The sequence below is a fragment of the Myotis davidii genome, unplaced genomic scaffold (assembly GCF_000327345.1).
Source record: "Myotis davidii unplaced genomic scaffold, ASM32734v1 scaffold205, whole genome shotgun sequence".
In the NCBI taxonomy this organism is placed as follows: domain Eukaryota; kingdom Metazoa; phylum Chordata; class Mammalia; order Chiroptera; family Vespertilionidae; genus Myotis; species Myotis davidii.
The window spans coordinates 1,720,449-1,740,753 of record NW_006297573.1 but is presented as its reverse complement, the minus strand read 5'-3'; the positions used below and the strand labels follow the sequence as shown (position 1 = coordinate 1,740,753).

The window sequence follows — 20,305 nt, the reverse complement described above, 5'->3', positions numbered from 1 at the left end:
GGAAGGAGCCCCACCCCCCCTGATGGGCCCTGCTCTGTGTGTGACAGGGGGCAGCGCCCCAGCCCCCAGATTGGCCCTGCTCTGTGCATGACAGGGGGCAGCGCCCCAACTCCCCAATCGGCCCTGCTCTGAGCCTGACCAGGGGCTGCACCTAGGGACTGGGCCTGCCCTCTGCCACCCGGGAGCAGGCCTAAGCCAGCAGGTCGTTATCTCCCGAGGGGTCCCAGACTGTGAGAGGGCACAGGCCGGGCTGAGGGACCCCCTCTCCCCCCCAAGTGCACAAATTTTTGTGCACCGGGCCTCTAGTTATCTATAATATTATATGGGCCAAACAGTATTATAAAATGTCCTAAAAGCTAATATAAGTGAAGGTCATATCAAGCACAGTTCAGAGCCCAGTTCCCTGGAAATAATCATCCCACTCTATTCCTTACCTGCCAGTCAACCCTGGAGGCCCAGTGGGCACCTGATTTCCTAAGAAGAGCACTGGTGAACTTGGGAGCACCCAGAACCTGGTGCTGGGTAGATAAGTAAAGTGACATAAGGGTGGCCTGGAGAAGAGAGAACCTGAGGACTGCCTTCCAGTCCTTGCAGGCCTGGCACATGAAAGCGGAGCAGCTTGTGCTGTGCCGTCTTCAAGCCTATCCCCGGTCACTCAATACAGGGGATGCCTAGTGGGCTCCAGGGCTCTGACTCACCTGGACCAGTGATGCCCACAGGAGCCTGTGGAGCAAGAAGTTACTGGATATATCACCAAATAAAAGAGGCAGGCACTTGACTCAGTTTAGCTAAAACCATACAGACAGGATTTCTTACAGTGGAATGTTTTGGAATCTTCCTATGCTAATAATGTGAATCACCAAGACAGAGAGGTGTATCCAATTTTCCCAATCATCACTGAACTCAGAACCCTCTCGTGGGAAACCTCGTTCTAGGCTTCCAAACACCCTGGGAAGCCTTGTTCTAGACTTTTCCCTTTCATATGAAACAGGTACATAGAGTTAGAACACCAAAGATTTAGACATGGTGTTTGCCTCCAAAGACAGCTTCATCCATAACGAAGAGTGACTGGTACCAAGCTTGCTCTGGGTAACACTAGGGAGAATTTCATGTGAGGAGACTACCTCACAGGTTCATTGGTTATTCATCTAGTGTCCTGTGGAGTAATGTAGCATCACCCATACTTTATGAGGTAGGAAAGGTCTAAGCCAGCAGTTCTCAACCTGTAGGTCGTGCGCCCTTTGGCGGTCAAACGACCCTTTCACGGGGGTCGCCTAAGACCATCCTGCATAATCAGATATTTACATTATGATTCATAGCAGTAGCAACATTACAGTTATGAAGTAACTGTAATGAATAATTTTATGGTTGGGTCACAACATGAGGAACTGTATTTAAAGGGCCAGAAGGTTGAGAACCACTGGAGTGGTACCCTAAGTGGACCTAGAACCTTGGGAAATCATCCAGCCTTCTTTGTGGACACTGTTCAATGCTACAACTCATTCATCTTTCTTAAAACCCTACAATTCTATCAAACCAATTCAATACCAAGAAGTATTGCCACTCCCCCAAGAATATTAAATTGCTTATCATTTTATAAATAGTGTCTCAAAATTTCCACCCTACCCCAGGACTTGTGGGATAATAAATGAAATCAGCATTCTATTTAACCTCAAATGAACTGCAACTGAAGAGACTCACAGAACACTAGATTTTGGTCTTCTTTTCTTTGCTAAAGAATGGAAGTAGAATACTGAAGGACAAAGAAAATTGGTCCTTTTACTTCAAAATATGGGGTAGAGGGAACAGAAGGAGAAGAAATATGGCCACTGAAGTACCTTGCAACCTAGCTGGAGACTAACGCGTAGGAAAGGGCCACACACCGAAATGGATGCTTGGAAAGGAAGAGAGATCGATGTAGGTAGGATGGGTAGTGGGGAAGGTCACAGAGGTGGGACTTCAGGTAAACATCGGATAGGCAAGGAAGAGGAGGGAGAGCACAGAAAGTGGGGTGTAATGGTGTTTGGACATCCCCCAAGCATACCACATCCCCCTCTTTCATTATACCACAATTTACACATACATCCTCATGGTTAAGAAAGTAGTTTTAATTTCTTGATCATCTAGCAACTTAGTTCCACCCTAATGGTCTCCCTTCATTTAACCTCAATAAATCACAACTCGTTGCTATAGCAAACCTGGGCCTATTAAAGAGAATGATTTAATGCTGTGCTGAAACCTTCCCTTAAATAAAAATGAAAAACTGACTCGCTCTACCATATTTCTTCCTAGAAATGAAAACATTTATAAAGGTTCCCTTGACCACCGAGGGAAGAAAAATATGTTTATCACTCTGTTAAGTCCCCACAGACTCAATGACCAGGCTGCAGAGGAGGGCCCAAGCTTCCTGTCTCGGTAGATGTGATCCTCCTGAAAGTAAATTAGCCCTCTTTGGCTGAGCGTGCTTCCCGCTTTTCAAACGTGTACACTTCGTCAGGGTTGTTATAAATAAGTTGCATTCTGATTTAGGACGCATCAGCTACCGCTGCTATTTCAGTGCGGCCCTAGCAGTCTAAGCTTTCACCGCAGGTAGTGTTTACAGGAAAAGAAAGGGGTAGCGCAGGGCTGCGCACTTACCGGTCCCGAAGCTCTCCTCCCCACAAAGGGACAGTTTGCCTGCATCCATCAAATTCCCAAAAAACTTCCAACCAGTGGGGGTCTCATACAAAGCGATCTTTGTAGCATTAGCCACCCTTCAAAGGCATGAAATCAAAGTTACATCACAGCAGGACTGTTAGCATAGCCATGTGAGGGATGGAAAATAGCAACCATTATTGTAATCAAGGGTCCCATTTAGCGCTGCTCAGAGGTAGACACAATTCTAGGACTGGTGGGAAAGCGTCAGAGCAAACTTGTGCACAATGGGCTATTCTATGTGGACTCAGAGGAGGGGGTAGAAGAGGAAGGAGAAAGAAATAGTTCAGCTCACTGACTTTAATATCGTAGAAGAAGCAACAGGAGCAAAATGTGCAAGGCTGTTTGGGGGGCTATTTAAACGCACATGTTTTGGAGATAGTCAACATCTATAACTATTCTATAAAGGACAAAAGACTGAAGTTTTGATGTACTTATAATTACAAAATAATAGAATATGGGGTCTAGGAGGTCAGTATTTTACAGAGAAGGAAAGAGGGCGCAGAATGTTGTGTGATCAGCCCAAGGTCACACAGCCAGGATGCCCAGTGCCTGCTGTTCAGCTGCCAGTCGAACGTTCCTTTCATTTCACCAGAAGGCCCCACAAGGACAGTACCCAGCAGGCTCTCCCATTTGCACCAGCTTCCTCCACACTGACCCATGGTCCCCTGTCCCCTCCAACACATCTTTTACTTCTCCCTATATTTCTTTAGATTATTTAAAACTTTCTTTCAGTGACTTCTTTTTAGATGTGTTTCCCTTTGAACAGGAAGTTACCACATTTCATTCACTGTTTTGGTGAGGTTTGCTTTCCAGAACACCTGCCTGATGCTAACAAAACAGTGTCGAGCTTCGATTCTAACATTTGAGGAAAATGAAATCTAAGATTTTGAAAACTGTGAAATACAATGAATTTTTTTCTGGGTAATGAGGTGTTTCCATTGTGGTTCTATATATGGATTATCAGTTTTTCCAGAAGTTGGAATTAAACTGTTCTTGGATGATGCAGAAAGTATTTCAGGACCTGATAGGTCTAATGTACAATGTGGCCACACACCAGCTCACGACTTGAGGTGGAGGATGCAGAGGCAGAAGCCCTGGGTTCTTCTGATCCAAGCTCTTATTTAGCTGTGGGGTCCTAGACAAGACCGCTAACTTCTTTTTTGGTTTCTTCTTCTTAAAAACAAGGATTGCTATAGCTTAGCCCAGTGATGGCGAACCTATGACACGCGTGTTAGAGGTGACACGCGAACTCATTTTTTTGGTTGATTTTTCTTTGTTAAATGGCATTTAAATATATAAAATAAATATCAAAAATATAAATCATTGTTTTACTATGGTTGCAAATACAGTGGGGCCTTGACTTACGAGTGTCCCGACTAACAACTTTTTCGAGATACGAGCCGTCTCTCGGCCGATTTTTCACTTTGAGCTACAAGCTAAAATTCAGGTTACGAGCCAGCTTCAGATACCCCATCGCTAATTGGCGCAGCAAACGTCACAGTGAACGCACAACATCAGCCCAGCATCACATGTCTCACTAGTTCACTTTTTGATTTGACATACGAGTAATTTGAGTTACAAGCTCCATCACGGAACGAATTAAACTCATAAGTCAAGGCCCCACTGTATCAAAAAATTTCTATATGTGACACGGCACCAGAGTTAAGTTAGGCTTTTTCAAAATGCTGACACGCCGAGCTCAAAAGGTTCGCCATCACTGACCTAGCCTGTTTGGCTCAGTGGGTAGAGTGTTGGCCCTGAGAACTGCAGGGTCCCAGGTTCGATTAGGGTCAAGGACATGTACTTAGGTTGCAGGTTCAATCCCTGGCTCTGGTTGGGGCTTGTGCAGGAGGCAACCAATCAATGTGTCTCTCTCACATCGATGTTTCTCTCTCTGTGTCTCTCCCATTCCCTTCCACTCTCTCTAAAAATCAATGGGAAAATATCCTTGGGTGAGGATTAACAAGAAAAAATAAAGATTGCTGTGAGGAGATGGTAAATGTCAAAAAGCTCTGTGTAAGACACAAACCACTATATGAATATTAATCATTATTCTCTTGTTAGCTGACATCAGGACTATTCTGTAACACACATGCACACAAAACCCACAGTAGAAAACTGCTACATGGCCCAGTGGTTAGGAGCAAAGATTCTGGGTTTAAGTCCTGACTCAGCCGTTTACTAGCTGGGTGACCTTGGGCATGCTACTTAACTTCTTTGTCCCTCTTGTTTTCCCACTTGTAAAGTGGGGTTTATATAGCATTTACCCCATGGGGTTGGTCTGAGAATTAATGACTTACAGCATATCAAGTACTCAGTGTCTATTGAGCACAAGGTAATGCTCAATAAATATTAGTTATTATTATTATATGAGCCTAGATATGTGCGTTCTGCTTTCCTACCTGCTCTGGCCTTTTATTCATTCAGTTGTCTTTTATTCACTCATTCAGCATTTACTGGGCACCTAACGTTCTAATTAACATTCTCCCTGGTTGGCCCTCATTTGTTATTTATTACTGATATTTTTCAGTAATTTTAGATGTGATCTTATAATCCACCTTAAAGCCTTTATAAATGAGGTTATATACAATAAATAAATAAGCAAATCACAGATATCCACTGTTTATTGTCACTGGGTCCTTTCTCATAAAAACTGAATGTAATTTTTTTAACTATTTGAGCTTTCAGTTTATTTCAATTTTTGATGAGTGAACACTTGTTGTGTTTGTATGTACATGGGTATCCGATGAGGGAGGGATGAGGAATGCTTCTTTGAAACACTGATCTTACTTCAAACTGCTCTTTCCCCGCACTCTGCACACTGCTAAAGGAAATGGCTCTTCAGAATAATGTCTTGACTACAGTAGGAGGACCATCCATTCATTTATTCATTAACATTCAATCATTCATTTTCTAAACTGTGTGCGTGCATGTGTGTGTATCCCCTATTATCTACGTGCTAGGCACACTATGGTCAGGTGGAGTTTAAGATGGTGAATTAGTCAGTCTTTTCTCTGTAGAAGTTTACAGTCAAGTACACAGGCTACCAGAACACAGCGTGGTACATGCTGGGGTGGAAGAAGTGCAGGGTGCTAAGGGATCACAGAGACGGGACATCTCACCCAGAAAGAACTTCACCCATTCCTTCCTAAAATAAGCACTTATTTAGCATCAGATGCCCTGGCTGGAAGGGGAGGAAGAGTGTTCCAAGCACAGAAAAGGGCCTGCGGAGGGCCAGGAGAACGAGAGACCTACCTGTCCAGGGCCCCGCTGGTGGGCATGCTGCGTGCTAAGCCGCGGACCCCGGTTTGCTGGAAGTATGGAATGCTGAAGATGTTGGCAGCAATGACGGCCACGGAGTCTGAGGGGTTCACAAAGAAGCCGTGCTTGCCCAGAATCATGTTTCGATCCTTTGAGAGAGAGGGGGTTTCAAAGGAAGAGCTTTTAGTCAAACTGTGGAAGAAACCAAACTATCCTATATGGTGGGGGGGATGAAACTTTAAATTATAAAACTTAAAACTGATACATTTATTCAGTGTGGGTTCTAAATACTGGATTTTGTTTCGACTGGATCTGTACAGTGCCACTCCCATCATGCACTGCCTCAGAAAGATGCATTGCAAAATAGTGTCGGCTCCGGACCCCTTCAACTTCCCCAGATTTTGATATGGGAAAATTTATATTTCAGGAAAATAATAAATCTAGCTAATGTCAAAGAACAACAAACAACAATAAAGAATATACATATTTTCAATGAAGTAGACATGTGTAGTGCCTATTATCTCCGAGATATCAAGAATACAAACCTAAAACACATTTCCTCCTTGTCTGGTATATGTTTACCAATGTAAATAAAAGAGTGGGTATTAAAAATCTTAATTATAGAGAGGGAATAAAAGGTTAATGTTCTCATTATAGTTCCATCATTCAGCTGTTGTAAATGAATGAATGGGGATATTATATTTCCAAAATCCTTTCCAGAGATTGAATAAGTAGCTGCTAGGTGAGAATAAAAACCTATCTTAGGATAGGTATCTAGAACCCAGCCAGCTCATGAATCAGTAGTCATTAGATAATAACAAGGCCCTAAATATCCTGCTATTCTTAGCAAACATGAATGTCTGAAATTAAAAATATGGGTTGCCCGGCCTGTGTGGCTCAATGGTTGAGGGCTGACCGGTGAACCAGGAAATCACGGTTTGATTCCCAGTCAGGGAACATGCCCGGGTTGCAGACTCCATCCCCAGGAGGAGGTGTGCAGGAGGCAGTTGATCAATGATTCTCTTTCATCGTTGATTTTTCTATTGCTCTCTCCTTCTCCCTTGCTCTCTCTGAGATCCATAAAAATATATTTTTTTAAAAAGAAAATATGGGTTAATTTCAAGGACTCTTATTTCTGTTTGAGAAGGTCTTTTAATTTTATGGCCTTGACCCCAGGTGCAATGAAAGGTCTTGACTCTCACTCACTAGGCCCACAGGGTCTGGCAGGTGCAGCCCACTTTTCCTCCTCTGTAGGATCAGGCCTAGCCTACGTCAGAGTTCACGTAAAGGCACTTATACCCACCCCATCGCCATCAAAGGCAGCCCCAAAGTCATGCTCTCCTGTCTTCATGGTCTCCACCAGGTCAGCTGCGTAAGTGAGGTTGGGGTCAGGGTGGTGGCCTCCGAAGTCCTCCAGAGGAATGCAGTTGACTGCCGAGTTTGCAGGGGCGCCAAGTTCTTCGCAGAGGATCTTCTTTACATACGGTCCCACCACTGCGTCCAGCATGAAATGAAGACTCAGAAAATAATGCTTATGAAAGTCCGTGAGGGTTGGGGGACAAGGTAGAAAATGGCATGCACAACAATGAGAATGTGCAAACTGTATGGAGGAGCTAGTGGAAACATAAGCCCGGCTGGAGTAGGAGGTTCTAAGAAAAGGAGTAATAAGAGATTAGGTCGGAAAGGGTGGGGACAATTGATGAAGGAAAGCGTGGGGAGAAGGGAAGGAGCTGACCATCATGAAGGCCCTACGACACACCTGTGCCAAACACTTCTCAACCATTTTCTCACTCAGTCCTTGAAAAGGCCCACAGGGTGGCACACTCAGTGTTTAAGAGAATGGACTCTGGGATCGGAGTGCCTAGGTTCAAATCCCAGCTCTGCCAGTCACCAGCTGTAAAATTCTGGGAAAGTTAGTCTCTTTGTGTCTTTGTCTCCTCTATCTGCATAATGAGGATAATTGTAGTAGCTATCTGGCAGGGTTAAGAGAGTTAATAAATATGAAACACTGAAAACAGTACTGGCACATGGTATAAATGTTTGCATTATGATTATCACCTTCAATTTATAGAAAAGAAAACTGAGGTTCTGATATGAAGCTGTTTGCCCAAGCTTACACAGTAGGAGTGGGAGCTGGGATTCAGAGCCCTAATCTTTCTACTCTATCAAGTTATCTGACAAACTGATCCAAAGAGTACAGATAAAAACAGTAACTACAACAATGAACATCAGGAAAAACTAGTCCCATACGTTATGGTGACATCCAGCATAACTACCAAGAACATTCATCTCTAAAATATTGAGAATGTGTTTTCCTCAAGGAAGGTACTGACACCAATATATGTTGCAGAGATCAGAACAAAATAGAATGTGTATCTCCCATTAGGAGCCACATGTTAAGGAAGCAATTGACACAACACAGAATGAGATCTAGGCAGCCAGGGCTGTAAAGGATATAGAAACGGAGGCATTAGAGCAGCGGTTCTCAATCTGTGGGTCGCAACCCCTTTGGGGGTCGAACGACCCTTTCACAGGGGTCGCCTAAGACCATCCTGCATATCAGATATTTACATTACGATTCATAGCAGTAGCAACATGACAGTTATGAAGTAGCAACGAAAATAATTTTATGGTTAGGTCACAACATGAGGAACTGCATTTAAAGGGCCAGAAGGTTGAGAACCGCTGCATTAGAGGAACAACGAAAAGGCCTGAAGAAAGAAGTCTACTTCACGACCAGCTCCTCTCAGCAAATACTCCATTATAAGTCCCATTCCTGAGCCAACATAGGCTTTTCCTCACTCTAATGTGGCATCTTAAAAATATAACACTTCGTGCATTTGCTACAGCCACTGCCTCACTGGGAATGACCATCGCTTGATTTTCCACCACCCTCGATCCGTCTTACATAAAAGCTAAATTGGTTGCCGCTTCTTCCAAGAAACCTTGCTTAATACTGCCTTGTCAAACTATACCTTTTTCCATACCCCAAAGAGAATAGTTGAAATTCTATCTAATCCTCATTTTGTTGGCCTGGTGATGTTAGTCTTTTTGTGTTGTTTTTTTAAAAATATATATTTATATTGATTACAGAGAGGGAGAGAGAGATAGAAACATCAATGACGAGGGAGAATCATTGATTGGCTGCCTCCTACTCATTGGGGATCGAGCCCGCAACCTGGGCATGTATCCTTGAATGGAATCAAACCAGGACCCTTCAGTCTGCAGGCCGATGCTCTATCCACTGAGCCAAACCAGCTAGGGCCTGGTGATGTTAGTTTTTTACCCATCTCATCACTCCAGGCACTGCAAGCTCTTTGAGTCCAGGCCTACCCACCAAGTATACACATAGTAGGTACTCAATACATGTCTGTCGCATGGTTTGAAAAAACAGAATAGCTTTTGTCTGAATAAAGAAGTACACCCAGCCCAGCTGGAGAGGCTCAGTTGGTTAAGCATTGTCCTGTGCACCAAAAGGTTGTTGCTTCAATTTCCGGTCAGGGCACATGCCTGGGTTACGGTTTTAATTCCCAGTCAGGGCCTGTGCTGAAGGCAACTGATCAGTGTTTCTCACATTGATGTTCCTCTCTCTCTCTCTCTCTCTCTCTCTCTCTATCTCTATCTCTATCTCTATCTCTATCTATCTCTATCCCTATCTATCTATCTATCTATCTATCTATCTATCTATCATCTATCTTCCTTAATCTCTCTAAGCATGGCCTCTGGTGAGGTTTAACAAAAAAGTAGACCCATTCATGGGACTCCAAAGCCAAGTTAGGGCCCAAGGGGAGAAGTTCCAGGAGGGGAGGTCCAGCCCTCCAGGAGAAGGCTGTCTACCCTGGTCATGCAGGAGGCTCTCACCAGCATCGTCAAAAGGGTTCAGCACAGCAGAACGTCTTTCTCAGCCAGACAAGCAGCTGGATTCCAACACCAAGGAAAATCCTGCTGCTCAAAGCTCCCAAAATTCTAAATTATTACAAAACAAATGAACAACCTAAATGCCTAGGAATTCCCGTTTTCCTACAAGCAAGAAAACCTCACGGTTCACTTCATACTGACAGCTGCTGTCTCTGCTGACCTGGCCACACAACCCCCAGAGGAAGAAGAAGGAAAGACACACATCCTGTTGTTCCTGAATTTAATCCTGGACTTGCCCTGCCCACTTCTAAGAAAAGGAGCATGTGGGGGCAGGCGAGAGGGGCTTTGGGGCTCAGGGGCATGTTCACCACATCTAGTAAATGACAAAACGCCCCCTTGGAAACAGAGGGGTATTTAGAATAGAATGTAAGGTATCTTCGGAGAGGCAGGAGGAGTCCACAAACACGGCTGCACATGACACAAACCTGATGCTTCATGTGAAGACACTGCCCTTCACACCGCCTTGCTGTGGGGACTGTCTCTACTGCCTGCTGCATACAGTCAGATTTTTATTTCTGTGGGTATTGTTGAAATGGTTGCAAAAATAATTGTTTAAAAAATATCAGAGATGGAAAAATACAAGAACCGTATGATTTCAGGCCTGTGTGGGCTATAAAACAAAAAGCAACGAACAAACTCATAGACACAGACCACAGTATGGTGGTTACCAGGGGGGATAGGCGTGGAGGGTGGATGAAGAGGGTACAGGGGGTCAAATATATGGTTACAGAAGGAGATGAGACTTTAGGTGGTGGAAACACAATGCAATATACAGATGATATATTGATAAGGTTGCATGCCGGAAACTTATATAATGTGATTAACTAAAGTTACCCCCAATAAATTTAAATTAAAAAATGAGGGGAGAAGAGCCAGAGGGAGTCTTAAGAACAGGCTTGTTAAAGCATCATGATGCACAGAACAGAGAGCAGCGAAGGGCGCGGCAGGGAAGCGACCCGTACCTCCGTGCATGGCATCAATGCGGATCTTCAGTCGGTTTGGACCGGACAGCAGTTCTTTGAGTGCACTGAAATCAAAGATGTTTCTCAGCATCGCAGCATAAGCTTCCACCGAATCCACAATTTCCACTGTGGGAAGAGGCAATATTGAAAGATGGAGGCACTAAGCACATTTAGAAATGCCCTCCTCTGCAATGATGGCATTGCTGTAAGCGTGCCATGGCTGTGTTAAAATGCCAATTACCGAGCAGCCCCCAGATGCCAGGACGGTACAGGATCCCGAATTCAACACTAACATTGTTCCCGGGAGGTAAGTGATCTGATCCTATTTTGTAGACAAGGAAATGCAAGGTCTGTAAGGTTAAACCACTTGTCCATACAGCTGGGATGGGGCACACAGGGGATTTTTGACGGAGGTTTGCCTGGTAAACTCAAGCTTTTCTGCCACACTGATTCCCTATCCATCTTCATGAGAAGTGTGTTTTGGGGTCATAAATAACAGAAAATGTGACACCTACTTTCCTTTCCTTTTTCCAGGCCCATTGCCATCATGATTTAATGATATAAAGCAGAAAAAAAGTATTTATTAATGAATCATTTTCACATGCACCACTAAAGGAATAAAATAAATATAAGAACTTAATCTTGCTGGATTTTCAGGGGTCTGAACATTTTCAAGACGTTAAGAATTTAAGAAATCCTCTACTAATGTTTTCTAAACCCTAAGCAGGTCTTCAGGATGTGGCAAAGTACCATCTTCTCTTTGTTAAGATGCAACTGTCCGCTCTCCATGGGTAGGTTCAAACAAAAAATGCAGTCCAGGGGGAAGAATACATGTTAGAGCAAAGTTGAAATGCAAGTCACATTGCCAACCATCTCATCCTTATTAGATTAATATGAATAATTTCACATTTACTCCATCAATCATTGTAATTTAATACCTTGATATTTAACAACAAAATATTTAACACTACTGCCTACAGAGGGGGTTTCAGTTTAGCCCCCAAAATGGTGTAATTTGATTTTACTGAATATTAGGGCAGGGGAAAAAAATCAAAACCCAGGCTTGGAATCATTCACACCTGGGTTTGAATCCTGGCTTACTGCTCACTCCCTGTGTGAGCTGAGCCTGTTACTCAAGCTCTCTCAGCCTTAGTCTCCTCACCTGGAAAAAGTGAATACCGACAGCGCTGCCCTCACAGGGCTACTGAAAGAATAAAGCAGAATAATAAATGGTAAGCGCTTGGCACATAAAAAAAGCTCAATAAAAGTTAGTTATGAATATAATCTTACAAGTCTTCTAAAAAGTCTTACAAATTCATTTTATAGATATGGAAGCTGAGGCCTTGAGATTTGGAAATGACTTACCCAGGGTCACACTGCTGATCACCCGCAGTGCCCAGAGAGCCCAGGTCTCTAGAGTTCCAGACCCAATTACAGATCTGCTAATTAATGCATGCAAGCCTCAGTGACCACAATCTTTCTGAAGCTGAACACCCATATTATTAACACCTAGAAAGGCAAATCGCTCAAGTTGGAACTAGGAGTGGGCAGGAGGGGTTGGGGGAAAGGGGAGATAAACATGCCTGTGAAAGGTTTGAACTTGTTTTCCAGGTCAAACTGCTGCTTTCCCAGAACTCCAAGGTCTACTTTCAGGTCAGGGCAAATTGCATATTCTTCGATTGTCTTGCTGATTTGGAAAATCTTATCAGTTACTGCTTCGGGAGCAGGACCTGGAAACCAAATAGCAAACAGTGGGTCGTTTTGTACAGCTGACATGTAAACACACAAAAAATACACAAAACTCATCAATTCCTCTTCACTCGCACATCTGCCATTCATCTCATCATCCAGGCAGCAAAGGATCAGGGTTTTCTAAAAGAAAATACCGTGTTAGTGACCATTCATGCCTGGCTCCTCACATTCAGGTACAGCAGAATGAGAAGCATTTCATTTCCACCAAAAGGAAACAAAGAGCCCCCTTACTAAGGACCAGAACCAGAACCCTGGCCTCCCACGGCATTGATCAGTGGTTTATCCTACTGAACATAACATTGACCATCCTCAAAAGGACAGCACACTCACCTCCATTGGAAATATTGAATTTGATTCCAAAATCTCCATTGGGCCCTCCAGGGTTGTGGCTGGCTGTCAGGATGATCCCACCAAGGGCTTTGATCTTTCTAATGATGCAGGAAACAGCAGGGGTGGAGAGGATTCCATTCTGTCCAATAACCAAGCGGCCAATCTAGGAGAAGAAATCCAGAACACACACTTTCACATCAGTGAGTTCAGAACTCCTGCGCAGAAACCCCAGTACAACAGGCTGATGAACCAAGAACTATCCTATTGGACCAGGAAAGGCGTTCTTTAATGAATATTTACAGCTTGGGTGGTTATTATTATTTTGAAGTGGAATATTATTATTGTTGATAAATAATACTATTATTGAAGTAAAATTATTATTGTTGAACAAAGCCATTCCTTCAAGTAGTTTTGGGGGACTGTGCAGTTTTAGTGTATAATCTGTACTATAAGACTCTGACAAGAAAACATAAGAATATGCAAAACAGTCTTTCCAGACCAGGTTCATAATTTGGGTACACTGAAAGAGAGTGAGAAAACCCACATTTTTATCCAATTCAATCAAACTTTCCATCCACATTGGGAAAAGAATATAAGTTCAGTTTAAAAGAAATTCTAACCCAATGAGAAGACTTCTATAAATTAAAATGTTTAGAAAAATAAAAAAGGCAAACTTTATATGAAGTCTATTACAGAATATACCTCAGAATTTACATTTCCAGTCAAGCTTAGATGTTAATACAGTAGCCTGTCAGGTACTGTATGAGTCACCTCTGGGCCAAGGCCTGGGATGCTGAGAGTTAGTACTGGGTAAACCAGTCAGAACTACCCACAGGAAAGGGCTACAGGTAGTAGTTTTGTTGTGTCCTTAACTCACCTTCCCATATCTCTCAAAGATGGTATCAGCACAGCTCCTAGATCTTCCTTCACTATCATGATAGTCATTTATGTCTGTCTCAACATGACCCACATTGGACACACATGGAGAAGACTGACATACTTGGAGAAGATGTGACTGCCACATAAAAAGATTTATAAGTAAGGAGTTTGTGCCCTCCCTCCATTCTCCCTTCTGAGACAAGAAAGGGATGGGGATGCTTTGAAATTTTCCATTTGGTATTTCCTCTGGGCCCATCAGAGATAAATATGGTCGAAGAAACAACTTGAGAGTAGATGTGTTTCTCACGGTGAACACGCCAGTGAGATTCCGTTGGAAAGTTTCTCTGTGACTGTCACCTTTGCCATCCTCCCAGAGGTCACCCTCCCATCGGTCACTGCCTTATAATTCCACCCTTCCACCACCACCCACCTCCCAGGAAGCAGCTGGTTCAATTTCAGTCACCTCTTGGCTCGTATGTCTATTTCCGAACAATTTCTGTTATACTACTCCCTCTGTCCCATAATAATAGTAGCAGTTGATGAATGTAATTTGTCCCATAATAGTAGCAAAAGAAAATAAATATAGAACGCAACATTTATTATCAAAAAAACTAGATTAAATTAAACAATAAATTAAAAACAGTACTCCTAATTTTTATTTTGAAGTTTTTCTCTATAATCTTTGCATTTACGTCCCCAGTTTTGTTTTTTCAAAGAATCAACATTAGCATAAGATTCCCATTGACAATTATTTTCGGAAACACATTTCCAAATTCTTGATATGGTCATTCTGTTGCACTTAAATTGTTTTGCAGCTAACGTAATTGCACCTTTCTGCAACTTTTCCTTTTTCTTTTGATGCATCAAAACTGGAAAATCGCAACTCGATCTTTACTTGAAAACTCTCTTTTTTTCATCTTACTTTTGCAATGGGTTGATATTCAACTGAAATAAAACAACTGACTTTGATCAGCGGATTAAATTAGAAAAATAGTTATAATTCGTAATACTTAGATTAACCTAAAAATTGAAAGATGTGTCAAAACAAATGACAGATGTCATGAAACATTGATTTTGATTGAAGGCTTTGCAATTTTGTGCTACAACATAACTTACAGCTGCATTCGCCAATAATTCCCGTTTAAATAGTCACCTTCTACTATTATTATGGGACAGAGGGAGTAATATTTTTGTTATATCCTGCCTCCCTCAGGAAGTGGCAACGACCAAGGTAGGGGCTGTAAATAGGCTTCTTTATAAACTAGAGAAACCTGAAGATAGTGTGAAATCAATATTATGATTATCCTGAGCTTCTGAGAGCTTTCTACAGCCCACAGCACTTCCCAATCATTCTCACAAGGGCGCCTCCCATTGTGTAGATGAAGCAGCTGAGGTCAAAGTTGTCACAACCCTGCCCGTTTGCTCATTCTTACATCCACCTAACAGAAGAACAACAAGCAATTATGGGAAGGTGCTATGGTAGACATTGGGATAGATGACATGACAAGGTCACATGGCATCCAGTGGCAATAGCTGGCAAAAGCATTGGAACTTCCTGACTCAATACAGTGGGAATGGAAACATCTCACACGTCCAGCAGTTTCCGGGTGTGGTTCTGATGAGAATAAAAGACTATGGTTGAGGAGTTCCATGATTTCAACAGGCAAGGCTTAGAAATGGCAACTTAATCAGCCAGAGTGGCTGGTGGAGTTATCTGGAAATTGTATTTGCACCTGAAGCATACTGACTTTTACTTGGATTTTGTATGTATTTGGTGTGGAAGGGGAGACTGATAAATGAATATGAATCTATGCCACCCAAATCACCCCTTAAGTCTACCATCCCGTATGGTGATGTCTACAGTCAGTCATGGCCCAAGACTGAGAGACTAAACCAGGAGATGATAGTAAAAAGGCAAGTTGAGAGAGAGAAGCAGGGAAGCCCTTAGTAGCTTCTTTCTCTTGGGTCCAAGAAGAGGCACAGCTGGCCAAAACATCCCCTTCCAAAGCAGACTCTTTCACACGCATCACCCTCAGGAATATTAACTGTAAACGTGATGTTGGGAAAATATCACTCTGTTACCGCCCTTCCGTTGAGGAAGTCTGAAGAACTGTAACAGCTCCTGACTCTAATCTCCCTGGCTTCTCTCCCACCTGTACCTCTGCTGTTCTACCCTGGCCGAATTGAGCCTGCCTCCTCGGGTCCACCTAGTTCACCTTTCTATGGTCCTATGTCCCTCCTCAACTCAAAAAGCTTCCCTGTACTATTTGATCTAGAAATTACACTTCTAGATATACACACACAAGAAAGCAGAGACTCAAACAAATACCTTACACACACATGTTCATAACAGCATTACACACAACAGCCAAAGTTGGGAACAACCCAAATATCCATCAACAGATTAATGGATAAACAATATGCAGTATATACATACAATGGAATAATGCTCAGCCTTACAAAGGAATGAAACTCTGACACATGCTACAACGCGGATGAACCTTGAAAACATAAAATAAACCAGACACACAAGAACAGATATTGTCTGATTCCACTTATATGAGGTACCTAAAGTGGTCAAATTCATAGGCAGAAAGTAGAAAAGAGGTCACCAGGGGCTGGGGGGAAGGGAGCATGGGTGGGGAGCGGGGAGTGATTGTTTAGCGGGTATAGAGTTTTGGATGGGATGATAAAAGAGTGCTGGAAAGGGATAATGATGATGGTGACAGAATTGATTACTGAATGTAATCAATACCACTGAAGCATGCACTTAAAAATGGTTAAAATGCAAAATTTTGTTATGTATGATTGGCCATAAAAAAATAAAGAAGAAGAAAGGATGCATCTTGCTCTGATGTCCCAGTGTCTACCGACTCAGAAGGAACCCCCTCAGCCTCGCACGGAGAGTCCCTCTTCCACCAGCGCTCCCTGCCCTTCTCCTCTCCTGCTACTCCCGTCTGCCTCTCTCGTGTCACACCACCAGCTGGATACCTCACTGTTCCCCAATATTTTATAGTCAGACATGACAGGGAGAAAACTTACATTTCCTTTTAATTGAAAATAGGGCCTCGTGTCTTCTTATGTTTCACAAAAGACAAGATCCATTTTCTTCGCCCTGCTAGTCATATGCACGGGTTCAAGTCTCATTTCTAAATGTACCTCTAAGTTCAAAGCTCTGGGGACCATATGAGATATCAGGATTAGAAATGCGGCACCACCGATATTTTATTTTGTACATTACAATTCCCTATAACTGCATACAGCTTTATGCAAACAAAGACAAAGGGAAACTAACAAAGGCAAATTATATTCCATAATCCTTAAATGCACCAGATAAAAGTGTACTAAAGAGAAGAAGAAGAAGAAAAAAAAGAATGATCTCCATTTAGCTCACTAGGCTGAAAAGTCCTCCCAAGAACTGGCTCATGAATGGAGTGGGTACTGACAAAGGCGAGGAAGGAACACTGACTTCTCTTGAACTCTGTGACAGAAGATTATCTTTCCTTTAGATTTCCTCCCACAATCAAAGGGATGCTAAAATAGTCCGAATTTAGGATATGTTAGACAAAGAAGAAATCAAACTATATAGGATTTTAGAGGCTTTACCAGATTAAAGTGCTGTATTGGTCCATTAAATGTGTTAAGTAATCCATTTGGGTAACAGGACTGCTCTAAAGGCAACGCTATTTTCAATAAAGAAGGCCCTTGCAAAGGCATGAAAATATTGCTTGCACTGTCTGCCACACCATAAGCAGCTACCATATTTAGTCAATGATTAGCACTTAAATGTATAATTGAGCAAACCTTCAGATTGTAAAACTGAGAAAGTCTATAGAGTCTGCCTGAATTACACATTCCTACCACCTCTTCCACATCCTTCAGCTCCACACAAAAATGAAATGAAGCCAAATACATCACAGCAAAGGGGACAGTGTACCAGATGCACTCAACAGCCCAGATATATGCGGGGAAATAATGTTCCATTCATTCTCCCTCAAAAGATTAAAAGCATCTTAATACCATTCCCTTTGCAGCTCTCCTCAAAGGTGAAATTTATAGCATGTCACATTTTATCTTAAAAATGGGTATGTGTCATAATAATTTCATATGTGAGTGCTTTATCAGCAATTTTTACATGAAAGGCATTCAGATTCTGAAACTAGGTAGGAAGGAAACTTTGCATTATAAGCAATAGGATTTACAAACATTTAAAATTTTAATTCGGTAGTGTTTTTGTTGTTGTTTAATTTGGCTTTTGCGATCACACCTGCTTGGCATATGATTAAAATAGACAGAAAATGAATGCCCAACACATTTGATGGCAATGCTAAATTATGATCCCAGTAACAGAATCGCTTCTAGAGAGGAAGTAGAAAAGATTTTTTAAATTTACAAGTACTAAAAGACTTCGTTCTCCAAATTATTGCTAAGCATAATCTAAAACACTAAAAATATATATTTTTGGTCTCACAGAGGGATTTGCAGAGCAAAGACAGGGATGTGCTGCTGCCCACCTTCCTATAAATCAGTGGGTCTGTGCAAACTGTTAGATTATCAAAATCAGTGCTTTCTGGCACAAGATTCCTTCTGATTTGGTTAATTCGGCCAACAAGGTTTCTCCGAATGCAAAGCGTTAGCAGAGCCTCCGTATAGTATAGTCTCACAGGAGTTATCTCTACTCTGCTGCACAAATTCACCGCACACGGGGCTTCTTTGTGTCCAAGGTCATTATAAGCAGGTTCCCCTGTAACAGGTCCTCTGGGAAGGCTCACACCTAACATTTTCCAACCCCCTCCTCATAATTCGCATGACTCCCAGGATTCATCAATAACAGGACGCCCTGGCTTTTGTTTTCCTGTTTGACAAGTGACTGAACTTCAACAAGGAAGCCATTGAAAAAAAACCAAAATCCTCCCCTCTCCACTGTACATGAGAGCCTTCTGAGAAAGGACAGAGTGCCCTCAAAACCAGTTAGAATGTACATAGGAGAGCTGGCGGCAGGGGGTGCACTTTAAATGTCTAATAAGCAACAGGTACTTGTCCAAGCAATAGGTACAGAGCACAGCGCACAAAAAGTTGAACTTACGTCCCTGTATTGCAATGTGGCATGTAATTTCAGCAGTATTTTCGCAGTAGTCTATCTCTGAAGTCACAGTGAAACTTAACTGGATGTTAGTATAACTGAGGTGCGTACCCCAAACAAGTCCTTGTACTTTCGTCTATTTCTGCACAATTCAGAGGTTATGTGGACAGCCAGACACACAACAACACACGGTATACCAACCCCATTGGCGGCCGCCATCTGCACTATTGTTTCTACTGCCGATTTATTAAAATACCGCCCATCTCCACCAACCACCAGTGAGGATCCCTGGCGATCTTTTAGGTCTACAGAAAAGAATATACTCTGGATAAAATTTTCCAGGTAGCCTGGCTTGGCCTCGAAACAATAGGTTTTCTTCCGTAATCCACTAGTTCCTGGTTTCTGGTCATGGTAAGGAGCTGTAGCAAAAGTCAACAGAGGGAGAGGTCCTTCTTCCATTTTCCTGTATTTCCCAAAAATCCAGTCATCAAAATCATTCATCTTTCATTTCCACCACTTGGCTCAGCGAGGGTATCCAGAAAGCAGTGAAGAGTTCCCCAAACAGTCCCGTACAAACCGAAGCTGCAACAGTGTCCTCTGAGTAACTAAAATAGCCGTCCTGTCTGGACAATGGCTTCAGGGAGGAAGCGGGCTCGATTCCTTGTTGTGGTCGCCCCTTGTGAACGAGTTCAGGGCCACCACCCACCCACATCCACACACAAAGCAATCTTCAAAGTTGTTTTGATGAGGACACTTCTGCCCACACAACCAAGCCAAATACCCTTCAATTATTTTTGCCTCATATCCCGTTAGGGTGGAGATAGCTGCGCAGGGTGCTGTGTGCACCAGACTTCAGTTACCAACACCAGATGGCTGCCAGACTCCACTCTCCCAGCCCAGGCAAAGACAGCCAGTGCAGACCCGGGAAGCAGGTTGTGAATAAGACACCCTGGTGTGGCTCCCGCTGCTCCTGACACCCCTTAAACCAGAGCGTCTCTGGGCAGTCATCACCGAGAAGGCCATCTGAAGCTAAAGTTGTCCCACGCCATCTAGCAAGTTAAAGGTCAATCTTAAAATGGAAGTGAGGAATCAGTGACCTCTGGACTTCTTACATCACTGTCACTTTGATACCCAAGTGATTTTTTTACTTCTCACATGCAATTCCAGTTAAAAGGGGGGGAAAATCATTTAACAGAACACATTTATTCACTGACCACAAAGGATTTAACAAAATAGTATTCAGTTCTAGAAGAACAGACACCTACAAATATGCCGTAAATGACTGACAGCTTGGTCGGTTCCTTGAAAAGTGGGAATGAAGATGCACCAAACCCTTGAAAATGTAAGCAGAGGAGAAGGGGGGAAAGTATGTGTTTTGAGTGTACGAGGTTTGACCAAGTTATTATTTAGAAAAATACTATAA

General features: G+C 42.7%; 1 protein-coding gene across 2 annotated transcripts in view; it reads right to left on the bottom strand.

Moving 5' to 3' along the window:
- PGM1 (phosphoglucomutase 1) overlaps window positions 1–19,398 on the bottom strand; it is a 37,440-nt gene extending 18,042 nt beyond the window's left edge. For both annotated transcript variants that reach the window (XR_001515448.1, XM_015570163.1), the window contains exons 1-7: window positions 19,084–19,398; window positions 12,921–13,083; window positions 12,422–12,568; window positions 10,839–10,964; window positions 7,262–7,452; window positions 5,953–6,107; window positions 2,638–2,753 (exon numbers count right to left, since the gene is read on the bottom strand). Coding sequence is in view for 1 of the 2 variants with exons in the window: in XM_015570163.1 (XP_015425649.1) it covers window positions 2,638–2,753; window positions 5,953–6,107; window positions 7,262–7,452; window positions 10,839–10,964; window positions 12,422–12,568; window positions 12,921–13,083; window positions 19,084–19,383 (1,198 nt within the window). In the remaining variant the exon portion in view is untranslated. The remainder of the gene's footprint in view (window positions 1–2,637; window positions 2,754–5,952; window positions 6,108–7,261; window positions 7,453–10,838; window positions 10,965–12,421; window positions 12,569–12,920; window positions 13,084–19,083) is intronic.
- Between the last annotated feature and the right edge of the window lie 907 nt (window positions 19,399–20,305).